A 17,246-nucleotide genomic window follows, 5' to 3' on the forward strand; every position below is an offset into this window, starting at 1 on the left:
GCATAAAATCATTCCCACCCATTCCATCCCTGAATACACTCCACACCCCTCCACCCTCCCTCTTATCTTAGCACCTCCTGGATGACGGGTCATCCCTGCACCTTGTCCACTGCCCTGGGTCAGAAGCAGTGTCGCAAGACACAGCACATCCACAGCAAGGCCGCTTCATTAAATCAGCGACCCCCCCCTCTCCATCCCCCCATGCATAAAAGGAGAAGACGGGGAGAAATCCCTTCGGGCTGCGTCAAATTTTGCTCACACATACTACCTCACGCCCCATCCCCCCACCCATTCCACCTCATGCATCACAACATCATCCATATACAACCATTCTCCATTCACCCGTCTTCTGTCCTCTCCCGTCCTTCCTCAACAGACATTCCCCTCTTCCCCAAAGCCCCCTTCACCCCATCCATGCACCTCATCTTAGGACGCCCTCATGTTCACTCCCTCCACATCTGCCTTCCATACCTCTTTTACTAGTCTTTCTTCACTCATTCTTTCCATGTGTCCAAACCATCCTAATACTCTTTCATCAACCCTATCTCCCAACTCCCTTTCCACCCTCGTTCTTCTCCTCACCTCCTCATTTCTCACTCTATCTAGCCTAGTAACCCCCATCATACTTCTCAGACACCTCATCTCAAACACATTCAAACTCCTTCTCTCTTCCTCTCTTATGTTCCATGTTTCTGCCCCATACAGTGCTGTTGGCACAATCACTCCTTCATACTTTAATACTAAGAAGTGTAGCATAATGGAGTTTGGAAAAAGCAAAAACAGAATATCAGGATAATATACAATTGAAACCAAGGCAGTAAAGAAAGTAGGATCCGAAAAAGATTTGGGTGTAATTATCACGAACGACTTGTCCTATGATATACAGATTAACAAAATTGTCGGGGAGGCTTACAACTTGCTAAGATCAATAATAGTGGCATTTACATACTTGGACGAAGACATGATACAAAAATATTGGTTACATTGATAAGGCCTAGATTAGAGTATGTGGCGACATTGTGGTCCCCCAGTACCAAAAAGAATATAAAGAAAATAGAAAGAATCCAAAGAGCAGCTACAAAAATGGCACCTGCACTTGCAAACCTATCATACGAGGAGAGATTGGCTAAACTGGAATTACCGACACTGGAGCAAAGAAGAGAGAGAGGTGACCTATTGACCATCTACAGAATCATGAAAGGCACAGAGATACTTGATAGAGAGAACTTACTTAACTGGGACAAAAGAAACACAAGAGGACATGTAAGAAAATCAAAAAACATAGCTATAGAAGAGAACTGAAGAAAAACAGTTTTCCACATAGAGTTTTGGACACTTGGAACAAACTGGATAATGAAATAGTATGCGCAAAAACCATTCATGAGTTTAAAAACAAACTAGACACTGCGAGATACAATGGCGGGACAACACGAGCATAGCTCCCCTTCCCGCAAAATACAACTAGGTAAATACAGTCTCCTCTTAGCATCCATTCCCAAATGTTTATTCCTCATTACACTCTTCAATCCACCAAGGCATTTACTCGCTTTTGTCAAACAATATATATATATATATATATATATATATATATATATATATATAAACACATATATATGTATATATATATATAAATATTTATATATATATATATATATATATAAATAGTTTCAAATGTTTACTTATACTATGAATTCTCTTTGGTGGTTTCTTTATTTTTATGCTACTACTGGAATATGGTCAGAGTTTCCATCTGCCCCTGGATAGGTTTTTACCTGTGTTACTGAGTTTCTGAATCTTCTATTTAATGTTATGTAATCTATTTGGTTCTTATATCTATCTCCTGGGCTTTTCCATGTATATAATTTGTGTGGGTGGTGTTTGAACCATGTGTTCATGATGATTTGTCCTTTTTCTGTGCACGATTGAACCCATCTGGTGCCTCTCTCATTTCTGTTTCTAATGCCATACTGTCCTAAAATATCCTCGAATCTACCTTCCCCTACTTTAGCATTTAAATCCCCCATAATGAATGTAACTTCTTCTTTGCATTGTTCCTTTGCTTTTATTTCTTCATAAAAGGTATATCTTCTTCACTCTTGTTTGTTGAGGCATATATTTGTATTAGGTTGATATTAAATGTCTTTCCTCTAAGTTTAGCCATTATTACTCAGTCATTAATATACCCACACCTCTATGTGCTGTGTCTCCTCCAGAGTATGTTAACTGGCTGCCAAAAACAGGTATGCAATACTAAAAGATGTAGCAGACGAAACAGAGATAGGATCAGCTCAGTGGCAATGGACAACACTACAGAAGGCCATGGAAGAAATGTCAGAAATCATACCAACAAAAGAAGAAATAAGAAACCATGGATGACAGATGAGATTCATGAATTCATGGAAGAGAGAAGAAAATACAAAGACAAAGATGAAGAGAAATACAAAGAGCTTAACAGAGAGGTACATAGGGAATGTATAAGAGCAAAAGAAAAATGGATGAATGAAAGATGCATAGAAATTGAACACCTAGAACAGACCAACAAAAAATACATGAGAAAGTAAAAGAAGTAATGAAAACAAGAAAACACACACAAAATATAGTGTTATGAACACGTAAAGTGCTTCTCGTAAACTACATTGTTCGGGTAGTTTGCAATCAGCAGCTTAGCCCAATTGTGTCATTAGACTGTTAAAGACATCGCCTCAAACCGGTTAACTTCCTGCATTCTTTGCCCACCATTTAAAATCCTTAATTATGCTATCTACCAACGAACTAGAACAGTCGAACTACGCTTTTCCATTTATGTGAATGTGTATATTTTCATTGTATAGATAAATAGTCAATTTGTGTTTCCTTGTATTAATATATGTAACCAAGGAAGATCGAGTGTTTTTGCTCACTCCTACCATCTTTGTCGTTGCTACTGGGCTTGGCGAATCCTAGAAATTGTATTTGAACGACATTGTCTGGAGCCGTTTAAAGGAGCCAGTGTTTGTTTCAATAGCAATTTTCAAGAAAGACGGGACAGTAGCAATGGAAGAAAAAGAAGTGAAGGATAGATGGAAAGAATACATCATGGAACTTTTTGCAGACGTAAGGGAAGAACTAGACGACACTTTTAATGAAGAGGGTCCAGCCATAATGGAAGATGAAATAAAAGCAGCACTATCAAAAATGATAAAAGGAAAAGCAATGGGAGATGGAATGGTAGCAGAAATGTTTGAGGTTTTGGGAGATTTTGGAATTAAAATGATGACAGAAATAGCCAATAAAGTCTATGGAACTGGGGATTTAACAGAACAAATGCACCAGTCAGTTTTCATAGCTTTACTAAAAATACATGGGACTTTAGAATGTAGCAAATATAGAACAATTAGTATCATGAACCACTTAACAAAAACAATCTTAAGAGTCATTACTAACAGAATAAGGAACAAAATAAAGCCAGAAATAGCTGATGAACAATATGGGTTTGTACCAGATAAGGGAACAAGGAATGCAATTATTGTTGTAAGAATGCTAGCTGAAAATATGTTAGAGGTGGAAAAAGATCTATATGCCTGTTTCGTGGACTACGAAAAGTCATTTGAAAAAGTAAGACATAATGAATTAATAGAGATGTTGAAGAAAATAGAGATGGATGGGAAGAATTTAAAGTTAATCACAAATCTCTATAGGAAGCAAGAAGCAGCAGTGAAAATAGAACTGTCTGACTGGCAAAAGATTGAAAGAGGCATAAGACAGGGACTTGTAATGTTGCCAGACCTGTTTAATTTATACATACATACATACATACATATACCAAGGCTTTTTCCCCCTTACCAGGGAGGTAGCCAAAAAGGAAAAGGCATAAAATCATTCCCACCCATTCCATCCCTGAAAACACTCCACACCCCTCCACCCTCCCTCTTATTGTTTAATTTATACAGTCAGATAATCATGAGAGATATTTACCATCTAAAACAGGGGTTCCCAAACTTTTTAGCTCATCGACCTCCTAATAAAGTTTAAAATTTTCTATAGACCCCAAACTATTAATTCACGAATTATGTCAGTTTATTATTATTATTGGTGTTGTTATTGTTATTAATGCTAGTAATATTATTATCATTATAGTTGTTATCATCATTATTACTATTATTATCATTATTATTATTACTATAATTATTATTTCATTATTGTTATTATCATTATAATTTTAGTTATCAATAGTGTTATTATCATCATTATGATTGTTATAATTTTTGTGTTGATATTATTGTTCTAATTCTTTACTGTAGTTCTTGTTTGGTCTCATAAATCACTTATGGTAATTCTAAAGTACCATAGTCACAGTTTTCGTGTTTGTGGATTTTACTCATTCTATTTGTTTACTTTTATTTATTTATTTATTTTTATTTTGATCCGTTATAAAAGGGCCAAATGGTAATGTTCATCAAGGCGACGGCATTCCAACAATGATACAGACACTTTCGCCAAACTGTTAAGGAAAGTAGAAACTGATAAGGACTGTGAAGCACTGCAGGAAGACCTGAATAAGGTATGGAACTGGAGTCAGAAATGGGAAGTGGACTTTAATATTAAGAAGTGTAGCATAATGGAGTTTGGGAAAAGCAAAAACAGAATATCAGGACAATATACAATTGGAACCAAGGAGGTAAAGAAGGAAGGATCCAAAAAAGATTTGGGGGTAATTATCACAAACGACTTGTCCTATGATAAACAGAATAACAAAAATTGTCAGGGAGGCATACAACTTGCTAAGATAAATAAAAGTGTCATTTGCATACTTGGACGAGAACATGATAAAAAAAAAATATTGGTTACATTGATAAGGCCTAGACCAGAATATGTGGCGACATTGTGGTCACCCAGTACCAAAAAGAATATAAAAAAAATAGAAAGAATCCAGAGAGCAGCAACAAAAATGGCACCTGCACTTGCAAACCTATCATATGAGGAGAGATTGGCTAAACTGGAGTTACTGACTCTGGAGCAAAGAAGAGAGAGAGGTGACCTACTGACCATCTACAGAATCATGAAGGGCACAGAGATACTCAATAGAGAGGACTTACTAAATTGGGACAAGGGAAACACAAGAGGACATGGAAAGAAAATAAAAAAACATAGCTACAGAAGAGAACTGAAGAAAAACAGTTTTCCACATAGAGTAGTGGACACTTGGAACAAACTGGACAAGGAAATAGTATGCGCAAAAACCATTCATGAGTTTAAAAGCAAATTAGACACTGCGAGATACAAAGGTGGGACACCACGAGCATAGCTCCCCTTCCCGAAAAATACAACTAGGTAAATACAACAAGGTAAATAAACTTGTTTTAAAATAAATATTTATAATTTACCAATAGCTTTAAGAGTGATATTATATATTCTTTATTATATTACTATAAGTAATATTCAAGCCAATAATATTACACAAGCTCATCATCTTGATGTTCATTCACAATGTGGTTGTGTGTATGTGAGATTCTCCCTACATGCACAGAATGGGGAGGATTTTTGGCTCAGAGTGAACTGACATGGTTTTTCTTTATGTTTATATATTGGTTGGTTGATTATTCTCACTCTTTCAGTACAGGATGAGAACAGGATCATTTCATGCTAACCATTTAATTTAAAAGACTGCCTTTCGACTCCATAGTAATTTAATGACCCCTTTCGACCCCCTAGCAATCTACTGACCCCCTTTCGACCCTTTGAATGGTCTCATCGACCCGCTAGCAATCTACTGACCCCTTTTCAACCCCTTGGCTATTTGTCGATCCCTTGGATGATCTCATCGACCCCTGGGGGTTGATATCAACCACTTTGGGGACTCTTGATCTAAAAGGAGTAACAATAAGAGGAAGAAATCTCAATAATATTAGATACACAGACGATACTATGTTACTCACAGAATCGGAAGCTCAACTACAGGAATTAGTTACAGTACTTGCAGAAGCAAGTAGAAATAGAGGACTAAAAGTGAATAACAAGAAATCAGAAGTGATGGTAATGACGAAAAAACAAGAATGTCCAAGGGTAAGAATTCAAGTAGAAAGAAGAATATTGATACAGCTGGACCATTTCAATTACCTAGGAAGCACGTTAACTTGGAATGGGAAAAGTGACGAAGAGATAAAGAGAAGAATAGCATACATACGTATACCAAAGGCTTTTTCCCTCTTACAAGGGAGGTAGCCAAAAAGAAAAAGGCATAAAAACCATTCCCACCCATTCCAATCCCTAATACACTCCACTCCCCTCCACCATCTACCCTCCATCTTATCTTGGCACCTCCTGGATGATGGGTCATCCCTGCATCTTGTCCACTGCCCTGGGGCAGAGGCAGTGTCGCAAGACACAGCACATCCACAGCAAGGCTACTTCATTAAATCGGCGACCCTCCCTCTCCGTCCCCTCATGCAGAAAAGGAGAAGACGGTGAGAAATCCCTTCGGGCTGCGTCAAATTTTTTTCACACATACTACTTCACCCCGATCCCCCCAAACATTCCACCTCATACATCACAAACATCATCCATATACAACCATTCTCTATTCACCCCTGTCTTCTGTCCTCTCCCGTCCTTCCTCAACAGACATTCCCCTCCTTCCCAAACCCCCTTTCACCCCATCCATCCATCTCATCCTAGGTCACCCCCTCATGTTCACTTCCTCCACATCTGCCTTCCATACCTCTTTTACTAGTCTTGGAAGGCAGAGGTGGAAGGAGTGAATATGAGGGGGCATCCTAGGATGAGATGGATGGATGGGGTAAAAGGGGCATTACGAAAGAGAGGAATGTCTGTTGAGGAAAGATAAGAGAGGACAGAAGATAGGGGTGAATAGAGAAGGGTTGTGTATGGATGATGCAGTGATGCATGAGGGGGGTGGGGGATGGGGGGTGAGGGAGTATGTATGAGAAATAAATTGACACAGCCGGAAGGGATTTCTCCCCATCTCCTTTCCTGTATGAGGGGAAGGAGAGGGGGGGTCGCTGACCTAATGAAACGGCCTTGCTGTGGATGTGCTGTGTCTTATGACACTGGTTCTGATCCAGGACAGTGTGCAGGATGCAGGAATGACCTGTCATCCAGGAGGTGCCAAGATGAGAGGGAGGGAAGTGGGTAGAGAGGTGTGGAGTGAGTAGGGGATGGAATGCATGGGAGTGGTTTCTATGCCTTTTTCTTTTTAGCTACCTCCCGTGTAAGAGGGGAAAAAGCCTTTGGTATATGTATGATGTATGTGTGTGTGTATATATATATATATATATATATATATATATATATATATATATATATATATATATATATATATATATATATATATATATATATATATATACAGTATATATATATATACAAAAACCCTGAAACTATACTAAAGGGGAGACTACTGGTCCATTAAAGCCATTTGTCTGTAGGAAGGTTGAGTATGACAAGGAATAAGACAAAAAGCAGGAGGAGGAGGAATAGGAAGAGGAGGAGGAAGTAAAGATGGAGAAGGAGAGATGGAAAAGAAGATGGAGTAGATGGAGAAGGAAATGAAAAAGAAGACAGAGGTGGAAAAAGAGGATGAAGAGAAGGAGAAAAAGGAGGGAGAGGAGGAGGAACAGTCACTAGTTGTCAGCTCTCCTGATGTGAAATAGAGGGAGAAATAGTCCAAGTTCATAGGAAAAGACCAACCACAGGCTCCTCAGGGTTGCACTACTTCTACATGAAAGTCTACCTATATTCTATCTATATACAAAGGGCTTTTTCTCCCTTACAAGGGAGATAGCCAAATTTAAAGGTAAGTACCAATTACCGCCCATTCCACTCCCATCCACCACCCTTTCTTCCCTCTTATTTTAGCTCCTCATGGATGATGGGTCATCCCTGTATCATGTCCACTGCCCTGGGTCAGAAGTAATGCAGCAAGACACAGCATGAAAATAAGAAGTATTTTACTGGCAATAATCAGTACTTCTATCCTTAGGGACAATATCATCCCAAAGAGGTGGAATCATACAAGTGGTAAAGGGAAGACTTAAGGACAGTAATAAAAATAGGAGATAGTACTTAAAGGTGAGTGTTGATAGGTTTTGAAGATGGGTGGCGCAGAGATGATTCTCTCTGATGGCCATCTTGCACGATCATCACTTGCAGGTATACATTAGTGGACTTGGCATACAGATAATGTGACCATCAATGGATTAACCAGTTTCACATATCACTATAAAATGTAAAATATGTACTACAAAGGAAGCTTACTTATTTTCCAGGGTAGTCTGTCTTGTTGGTGGAAGTCCATTTGAATGTTGATGCCTTTCTGAATGTGATGGATTATTAGTGGTTCCAGCCTGTGAGTTATGGTTACCAAGTGGCTTTGTTTTTGTATTCTGTAATAATTCAAAGTGGACTTAAGAAGAAATAATATTAACAAGAATTTATGAATACTGTACATTCATAAATGCAGGAACAAAATAAAATTTAAAACTGAAGAGGGAATAATTCCTCTTGAATACAAGTACCATATATTTCCACATATAAAACGACCCTAAAATAAAAAAATTCACCCCTTAAAATGGGGGGTCGTCTTAAACTACCATTATAAAAATCAGACCTTGAATTCTACGTGAGATGACTTGGTAGGCTAGCCTGCTGATAACCACTGATACACAGGAAATGATTCACATCATGATAAGAACTGGTAATAAAGGTAATCAAACCATATTTACCTTATATATTATTGGCATATCTTTATAGTAAATGGCAATTGTTAATAAATTTGAGGAATAATTCTATATTAATGAAATTACGGTACTTTTAACTACTCTATGTAAACACATTTAACACGGCTGAAAAAATGTAAACATCGAGTACTGGTTGCGTTCATAGCAACCTTTTTCTTTCGCTAACTTTTCAGTAATTTTTAAGACTGAAAATAACAATTTTGGATTACAGTACATAAAACGTTTATTTATCAATAAAAAAATATATATTACAGTAGTTGAACCAGGAGCGTAAACAAATCATTTTTGTTAGTTAGTTGACTACCCTGGAAACACCGAATAAATAACATTATGTTTTAAAAACCCGTCACGGAAAACGAACTTATGAACACAGTAAAATCAATGCAGAACAAGAAATCACTCGATTGCACAGGAATCAATATGAACCTCATAAAACAAATTATGCCTATCATCAAAGATCATTTTCTGACAATATGCAATAAATCATTTGAACAAGGGATATTTCCAGATGCAATGAAAATAGCAAAAGTAATACCGATATTCAAATAAGCCGACAAATCAAGTTATAATAACTATAGACCAATTTCACTATTACCACAGTTTTCCAAAATTCTTGAAAAGTTATTCACAATTCGCCTTGACTCATTTCTAAAAAAAAATTACGTCATTTACCATAGTCAATATGGATTTCAACGAAATCTTACAACGTCTACAGCAGTAATGGAATTAATTGAAGAGATAACTAACAATATAGAACAAAAGAAAAAGACAGCCGGCATATTTATTGATCTTAAAAAGGCATTTGACACAGTAAATCATGAAATCCTAATTCGAAAGGCCGAATACTATGGGCTAAGAGGTAAAGTTAATGACTGGTTAAAAAGTTATCTAAAAAACAGGAAACAATATGTGGCCATTGAGGAAGAAAGATCACACATTCTACCAGTTACATGCGGAGTACCTCAGGTTGTTCTAGGACCCAAACTATTCTTACTATACATTAATGACATTACAAATGTATCCAACCTTATGAAATTTATACTGTTCGCCGACGATACCACCATTCTATGCTCCGATACAAATTCCGACAAACTGATCAAGACAATTAATGAAGGATTATGTCAACTATCCAACTGGTTTTCAGCCAATAAGCTATCCTTAAACGTATCAAAAACTAACTACCTGCTTTTCTACAAAAATAATGAAAGTACTAAGCCGATCAAAATAAACAACGAAATTATTGAAAAAGCGTCCGTCAGTAAATTCCTAGGCGTGTATTTAGACGATCAACTTAATTGGAAACATCATATAAATCACGTGATAAATAAGATATCCAAAACTTGAGGAATTATGCATAAAATGAGAAATATCCTCAATGAAAATACCCTACGTACCATTTATTGTAGTCTACTACTACCATACTTAAACTATTGTTCAGAAATTTGGGGTAATACTTATCAAACTAATCTTCAACGCATAATTACCTCTCAAAAAAGGGCACTGCGTATAATCTGCAATGTAGGTCGTTTGGAACATACAAATAATTGATTTAAAAAACTAAATCTACTCAAATTCAATGACTTAATAAAGTACAAAACTGCCATTGTTATGCACCAAATCTACAATAAACACATGAATCAAAACATATTGAAATTTTACTCAACTTACGAAACTCGCTATGCGACTAGGCAAACAAACGACTTCTTTAAAACTCAATACAGAACAACCAAAAAAAGCCAATGCTTATCTATTATAGGTGTTAACACATGGAATAAACTGGAAAAGGATTTACCTAAGACAAAATGTTTATCATCATTCAAACGATACTTAAAAAAGTCTTTAATCTATAAGTATTAGTATATTGAACACTTCAGGTCCATTTCATGGTTGTATTCATGGAGAAACTGTCATGCACTGCCCAAGTCTGCCGCTCTTTTTTTTTCTATTCCAGCAGGTCACGGTGACCCAGATCTGCGCATTAAGCAATTATCGTCCCGTCAACAATCGACCTGACCTCTCACCTCTCACCTGACCCCCACAAGTTGCGATGCTCGCTCGTGCCCCCGATTTCTACGTGAGGTCGGAGTTAGCGGACGTCGTGACGCATGTCATTGTGTGTGTGTATATATGTGTATGCATGTATGTGTGTATATATGTGTGTAGATGTGTATGTACCATACTGACATGTAACAAAAATAAATAAATAAAAATAATTTTTTTCCTTAAGGGAGAGCAACTCCCCATAAGCTTTGCTTCTCGCTCTCCCTTTTCAACTACCAATTTTGTAAAAAAAAAATGTATATATGTATGTCTAATTGTATTTAATATTGTTGAATAAACCTATAATAATAAAAAAAAAAGACGTGTGTTCTCAGAAAATCATGATACATGATTTGCTTTGTTATTTCATTTAATTTGAATTTATAAGGATACAGTAAGTAATTTATCTGGTATAAGGATACAGTTAAGTAATGAGAAAGAAAAGAGAAAAAGTGGAAAAAACAGCTGATAAACGTAATCAAAACAATTCTTTTTGTACGGTAGGTTTGATACACTGATGCTTTTGTAATTTAGCAGTCGTCTTATACTACCGATATGAGATAAATTCATAAAAATTTGCTCTAATTTTGTACCTCGTCTTATACGATAATTCATGTCTCATTTAAAATAACCTATCCCACTACTATCAAGACAGAAAATTTTGAAAGTAATAAAAAGATGTTTTGGAAAGAAATTAAGAGAGGAAGAGGAGGCAAATCAAGTAGAGAAGAAAAGGTAAAAGGTGCAGATGGAGAGATGATAATGGAAGAGAAGGCAGTAAGGGGAAGATGGGCAGAGTATTTTAGGGAGTTGCTAAATGTGAAGGAGGATAGGGAGGGAAAAATAGTTGCAGTGGGATGTGCTAAGAAAATGGCAATGATGAGTGAGGAAAATGGAGGAGAAATAAGGAAGGATGAAGTGAAGGCAGTTGTTAAGATGATGAAAGCAGGTAAGGCACCTGGTCTGGATGGATGCCATGCAGAATGTCTAAAAAAAAGGAGGTACAGTGATGGTGGACTGGCTGGTGAGGTTATTTAATGTTTGCTGGAGAGAGGGTAGAGTGCTGGACGACTGGAGGAGTGCCTGCATAGTTCCACTTTACAAGGGAAAATAGGACAAGTGTGAGTGTAGTAGTTTCAGAGGGATTAGCTTGTTAAGTGTAGTTGGGAAGACTTATGGGAGGATCTTGATTGAGAGGATTAGGAGAGGAACAGAGGGAGTAATTGGCGTGGAACAGTGTGGATTTAGGACAGGTAGAGGTTGTGTAGATCAGATTTTTGTGGTAAGACAGATATGTGAGAAAGCTATAGGAAAAGGTAAGGATGTCTTTTGGGCTTTTATGGATCTGGAAAAGGCTTATGATAGGGTAGACAGGAGGGCACTGTGGGAAGTTTTGCAGATATATGGGATAGGAGGAAAGTTTCTAGGAGCTGTCAAGAGTTTTTATAAGAGTAGTAGAACATGTGTCAGGATTAGAAATGGAGAGAGTGAGTGGTTCCAGGTAAAGGTGGGACTTCATCATGGATGTGATATGTTGCCCTGGCTGTTCAACTTGTACATGGATGGGGTGGTGCAAGAGGTAAATGCAAGGATGGTGGGTCAGGGATTGGAGACGTTTAAAGAAAATGGAGAAAAGTGGGAGGTGAGCCAGCTGTTGTTTGCTGACAACACTGCGCTTGTAGCAGGATCAGAGGAGGGATTGAGGAAGTTGGTGACAGAGTGTATGAAAGAAGAAAGTTGAAGATAAATGTGGGTAAAAGTAAGGTGATGAGATGTACAAGGGGTGAAAGTAGCAGCAGACTGGAAGTGAACATTAAGGGAGAGTGACTGGAGGACATGGATAGCTTTAGATACTTGGGTGCAAATGTGGCAGGAAAGGGAGGAGTGGAGGTGGAGGTAGAATGTAGATTGAGAGAAGTGAGTAAATGCCTTGGTGGATTAAAAAGTGTAATGAGGAATAGACATTTGGGAATGGAGGCTAAGAGGAGACTATATGAAGGAGTGATTGTGCCAACAGCACTGTATGGGGCAGAACCATGGAACATGTGAGAGGAAGAGAGGAGTTTGAATGTGTTTGAGATGAGGTGTCTGAGAAATATGATGGGGGTTACTAGGCTGGATAGAGTGAGAAATGAGGAGGTGAAGAGGGGAACAAGGGTGGAAAGGGAGTTGGGAGATAGGGTTGATGAAAGAGTATTAGGATGGTTTGGACACATGGAAAGAATGAGTGAAGAAAGACTAGTAAAAGAGATATGGAAAGCAGATGTGGAGGGAGTGAACATGAGGGGGTGACCTAGGATGAGATGGATGGATGGGGTGAAGGGGGCTTTGGGGAAGAGGGGAATGTCTGTTGAGGAAGGAAGGGAGATGACAGAAGATAGGGGTGAATGGAGAATGGTTGAATATGGATGATGTTGTGATGTATGAGGTGGAATGGGTGGGTGGATGGGGGGTGAGGTAGTATGTGTGAGAAAAAATTGACGAAGTCTGAAGAGATTTCTCCCCGTCTTCTCCTTTTCTGCAAGGGTTGGGGGACGGAGAGGGGGTCACCAATTCAATGAAGCGGCCTTGCTGTGGATGTGCTGTATCGTGCGACACTGCCTCTGACCCAGAGCAGTGGACAAGGTGCAGGAATGACCTGTCATCCAGGAGGTGCCAAGATAAGAGGGAGGGTGGAGGGTGGAGGAGAGTGGAGTGTGTTTAGGGATGAAATGGGTGGGAATGGTTTTTATGCCTTTTTCTTTTTGGCTACCTCCCTTGTAAGGGGAAAGAAGCCTTGGTATATGTATGTATGTACTACTATCATCACAATTGAAAGTACACAAAATTGGGAGGAAGGACAGAGAAAGATCCCCCCACCCCCATGAAAGAAATAACTTTGACATAGAAAGAAAAAGGGACCAAAATAATAAACCTTGACATCAGGAAATCACACAGTCCGGATGGAATTGCACATTGGTTATTAAAAGAATGTATAGATGAACCGACAAAATATATATGATAATTGGTTATTCACTCAAAGAAGGAAAGGTACCACAAGATTGGAAAAATGCAAATATTGTACCAATATATATATAACAAGGCTTTTTCCCCTTTAAAAGGGAGGTAGCCAAAAAAACAAACACATAAAAACCACTCCCACCCATATATATATATAAAGGGGGGAAAAGGAAAACCCAACAAACTATAGACCAATCTCCCTTACAAGGACAATAGCAAAAATATGTAAAAGAGTTATCAAAAGTAGATGGATTTAACATCTGGAAGAAAATAATATACTGAATCCAAAACAAATTGGCTTTAGATATGGAAGATCATGTGCCACTAACTTGATTTGCTTTTACTCGAGGCTAATAGAAATAATGCAAGAAGGGGACGGATAGGCTGATTGTGCTTTTCTAGATCTACACAAAGCATTTGATAAAGTACCACACAAAAAGCTACTAAGAAAATCAAACTAATAGGTGGTGTACAAAGAAAGTTATTGAAATGGATGGAATATTTCTTGAACATGAGAAAAATGAGGGTGGTACTTAAAGACAAAAACTTGACCTGGGAAGAAATGATAAGTAGAATCCCACAAGGTTCTCTATTGGCTCCAATAATTTTTGTCATATATATATCAATGACATGGATGAAGGTGTGGAATGTTATATGAACTTCTTTGCAGATGATGCAAAACTACTAAAGAAAGTAAGTACAGAAAAAGACTGTATCACTACATAGAGACCTGGACAAAGTCTGGGAATGGAGTCATTAGTGCAAAGTGAACTCCAACATCAAGAAATGTAGTATAATGGAGTTTGGAAAAAGTAAAAATAGAATATCAGGGCAATGTAAAATTGGTACAAAGGAAGTAGGAGGGATTGAGGAAGTTAGTGACAGTTTGGGAAAGTGTGTGAAAGAAGGAAGTTGAAGATAAATGTGAGTAAATGTAAGGTGATGAGATGTGGCAATAGACTGGAAGTGAGTATTAAGGGAAAGAGACTGGAGGAAGTGGATATTTTTAGATACTTGGGTGCAAATGTGGCAGGAAAGGGAGTGGAGGTGGAGGTAGAATGTACAGGGTGTTCCAAAAAATTTGATGTCATTTCGCAGGCCAATAATTTTGGCAATTTTAGTTGAAATGATCTCAAATTTTCACAGCTTGCATAGAAACAGTTCAAGATTTTATGTTTAATGTTTGACATTTATCTCTTTTCAGGTTGAGAAATGCCGTTCACTTCAAAAGAAAAGTCATTTTGCTTGTTGGAATATGCTCATCAAACACAGTCACCCAAGACCGTGCAGCGTGCCTTCTTTGCAAAATTTGCCAAAAATGCACCAACTAGTAAACAAATTTGGACCTGACACCAAAAATTTAAAGAGGAAGGCTGCTTATGCAGGGCTAAAGGATCTGGACGGCCATCAACATTGGAAGAGAAGGTCGATAAAGTTCGTGAAACATTCCTGCGAAGTCCCCGGAAGTCTGTAAGAAGAGCAAGTGTGGAAACCCAGATTCCTCGAACAACAGTTTGGCGCGTTCTGAGGAAACAATTGCAAATGAATCTACAAATCTTTGTTTTTTTCTTTGAAATGTCAACCAATAAAACTTATGATGTTCAACATAAAGTTTGTGCAGTTTCATTGAGATGCACGGAGTAGTTTCCTAGATATTGGCATTTAAAATAACGTCAAATTTTTTGTAACACCCTGTAGATTGAGAGAAGCCAGTATTTACCTAGTTGCATTTTACAGGAAGAGAGCTATGCTTGTGGTGACTCGCTTTTGTATATTTCAGCATCTAGTTTGATCTTAAACTCTTGTATAGTTTTTGCACTCACTGTTTCCTCATTAAGTTTGTTCCAGATATCTATCACTCTGCGTGGGAAGCTATTTTTTTTTCAGATCTCTTCTGTAACTATCCTTTTTAAGTTTGTTTTCATGTCATCTTGTTTTTCTTCTATACCACTTTTCTTCCATCCCTTTCATAATTCTGTATATGGTTAGCAGGTGCCGTCTTTGTCATTGCTCATTGAATTCTTTCTAATTTATGTTCTTTTTAGTACTAGATGCCCATAGTGTCACAGTGTGCTCCAATTTTGGTCTTATTGATGTAACTAATATTTGCTTTACCATTTCTTGATCCATGTAGTCAAAGGCCATTTTCATTGATCTTGATAAAATGAAAGTTTCTCTGACTATTTTGTTGATATGTTTGTCTGGTACCATGTCATTGGTGATAGTTACTCCTAGGTCCCTTTTCCAAATTGACTTCTTTAATTTTCTTTGTACCAATTTTGTATTGTCCCAATATTCTGCTTTTGCTTTTTCCAAAATCCATTATACTACATTTCTTGATGTTGAAATTCACTTCATTCTTCTGACTCCATTTCCAGATTTTGTCTATGTCTTGTTGTAATAATTTGCAATATTCCTCTGTACTCTCTTTAGTAGTTTTGCATCATTTGCAAAGAAGTTCATATAACATTCCACACCTTCATCCATGTCATTGATATATATGGCAAACATTATCAGAGCCAATACAGAGCCTTGTGGGACTCCACTTATCATTTCTTCCCAATATGAGTTCTTGTCTCTGAGTACCACCCTCATTTTTCTCCTGTTCAAGAAATTTTTCATCCATTCCCATAACTTTCCTAATATCACCTATTGTTTCAAATTTTCTTAGTAGCTTTTCATGTGATACTTTGCCAAATGCCTTTTGTAAATCTAAGAAGGCACAATCTGCCCACCTTTCTTGTATTATTTCTATTACCCTCAAGTAAAAGCATATTAAGTTTGTGGCACATGATCTTCCATGTTTAAATCCAAATTGTTTTGGAGTAAGTATTTTGTTCTCCTCCAAGTGTTTAATCCATTTACTTTTGATAACATTTTTGCATATTTTTTATGTATGTTTGCCGTTTTATTGTTTTTTTGTCTTTTTTTCCATATTTTCTAGGCTTTGTCTATCTTTAGCTTCACTAAATTTTTTGTTATGCCAACAATTTATGTATCCCCTTTTTTGTTTCTTCTTTGGTACATATTTATTTGTTCTCTCCTTGTATTTTTCTTTTAATATGCTCCACTTCTCTTCCATTTTTGTTTCTTCATTTAATTTTTTTTCCCAGTTTGCATTCTGAATTTTTTTTCAAAGTTTTTCAAAATCTGTTTTTTTGTACATTAGTCTTACTTTTCTATGTTTCTTATTTCTTCTCACATCATTTTGTTCTTTTAGTTTGAACTCTATTAGTATGTGGTCACTCTTCCCAATAGGTGTCTTGTATTCCATTTTGTCCACAATTTCAGGCTCTGATGTGAATATTAAGTCTAGTCTCAATGGTTCATCATTGTTTCTATATCTGATATTTTCCTTCACTCTTTGAGTCAATGTGTATTCAATGGTCATATCGAGTAGAATATTTCCCCAAAGTTCCTCTCCACCTTTTACTGTCATTTCTTCCCAACTTATTTCCTTTGAGTTAAAGT

The 17,246-nt window shown here is 37.3% G+C and overlaps 1 protein-coding gene across 1 annotated transcript in view; it reads right to left on the minus strand.

Annotated features, from left to right (window-relative positions):
- LOC143022814 (uncharacterized) overlaps positions 1–17,246 on the minus strand; it is a gene marked incomplete at its 5' end in the record, with an annotated part of 149,122 nt that overhangs the window by 102,493 nt on the left and 29,383 nt on the right. The window contains one exon of the mRNA XM_076181192.1: positions 8,254–8,381. Coding sequence (XP_076037307.1) covers positions 8,254–8,381 — 128 coding nt within the window. The remainder of the gene's footprint in view (positions 1–8,253; positions 8,382–17,246) is intronic.

Source organism: Oratosquilla oratoria, unplaced genomic scaffold (assembly GCF_046742065.1).
Source record: "Oratosquilla oratoria isolate Oo_2021 unplaced genomic scaffold, ASM4674206v1 SCAFFOLD186, whole genome shotgun sequence".
NCBI classification, from domain to species: Eukaryota; Metazoa; Arthropoda; class Malacostraca; order Stomatopoda; family Squillidae; genus Oratosquilla; species Oratosquilla oratoria.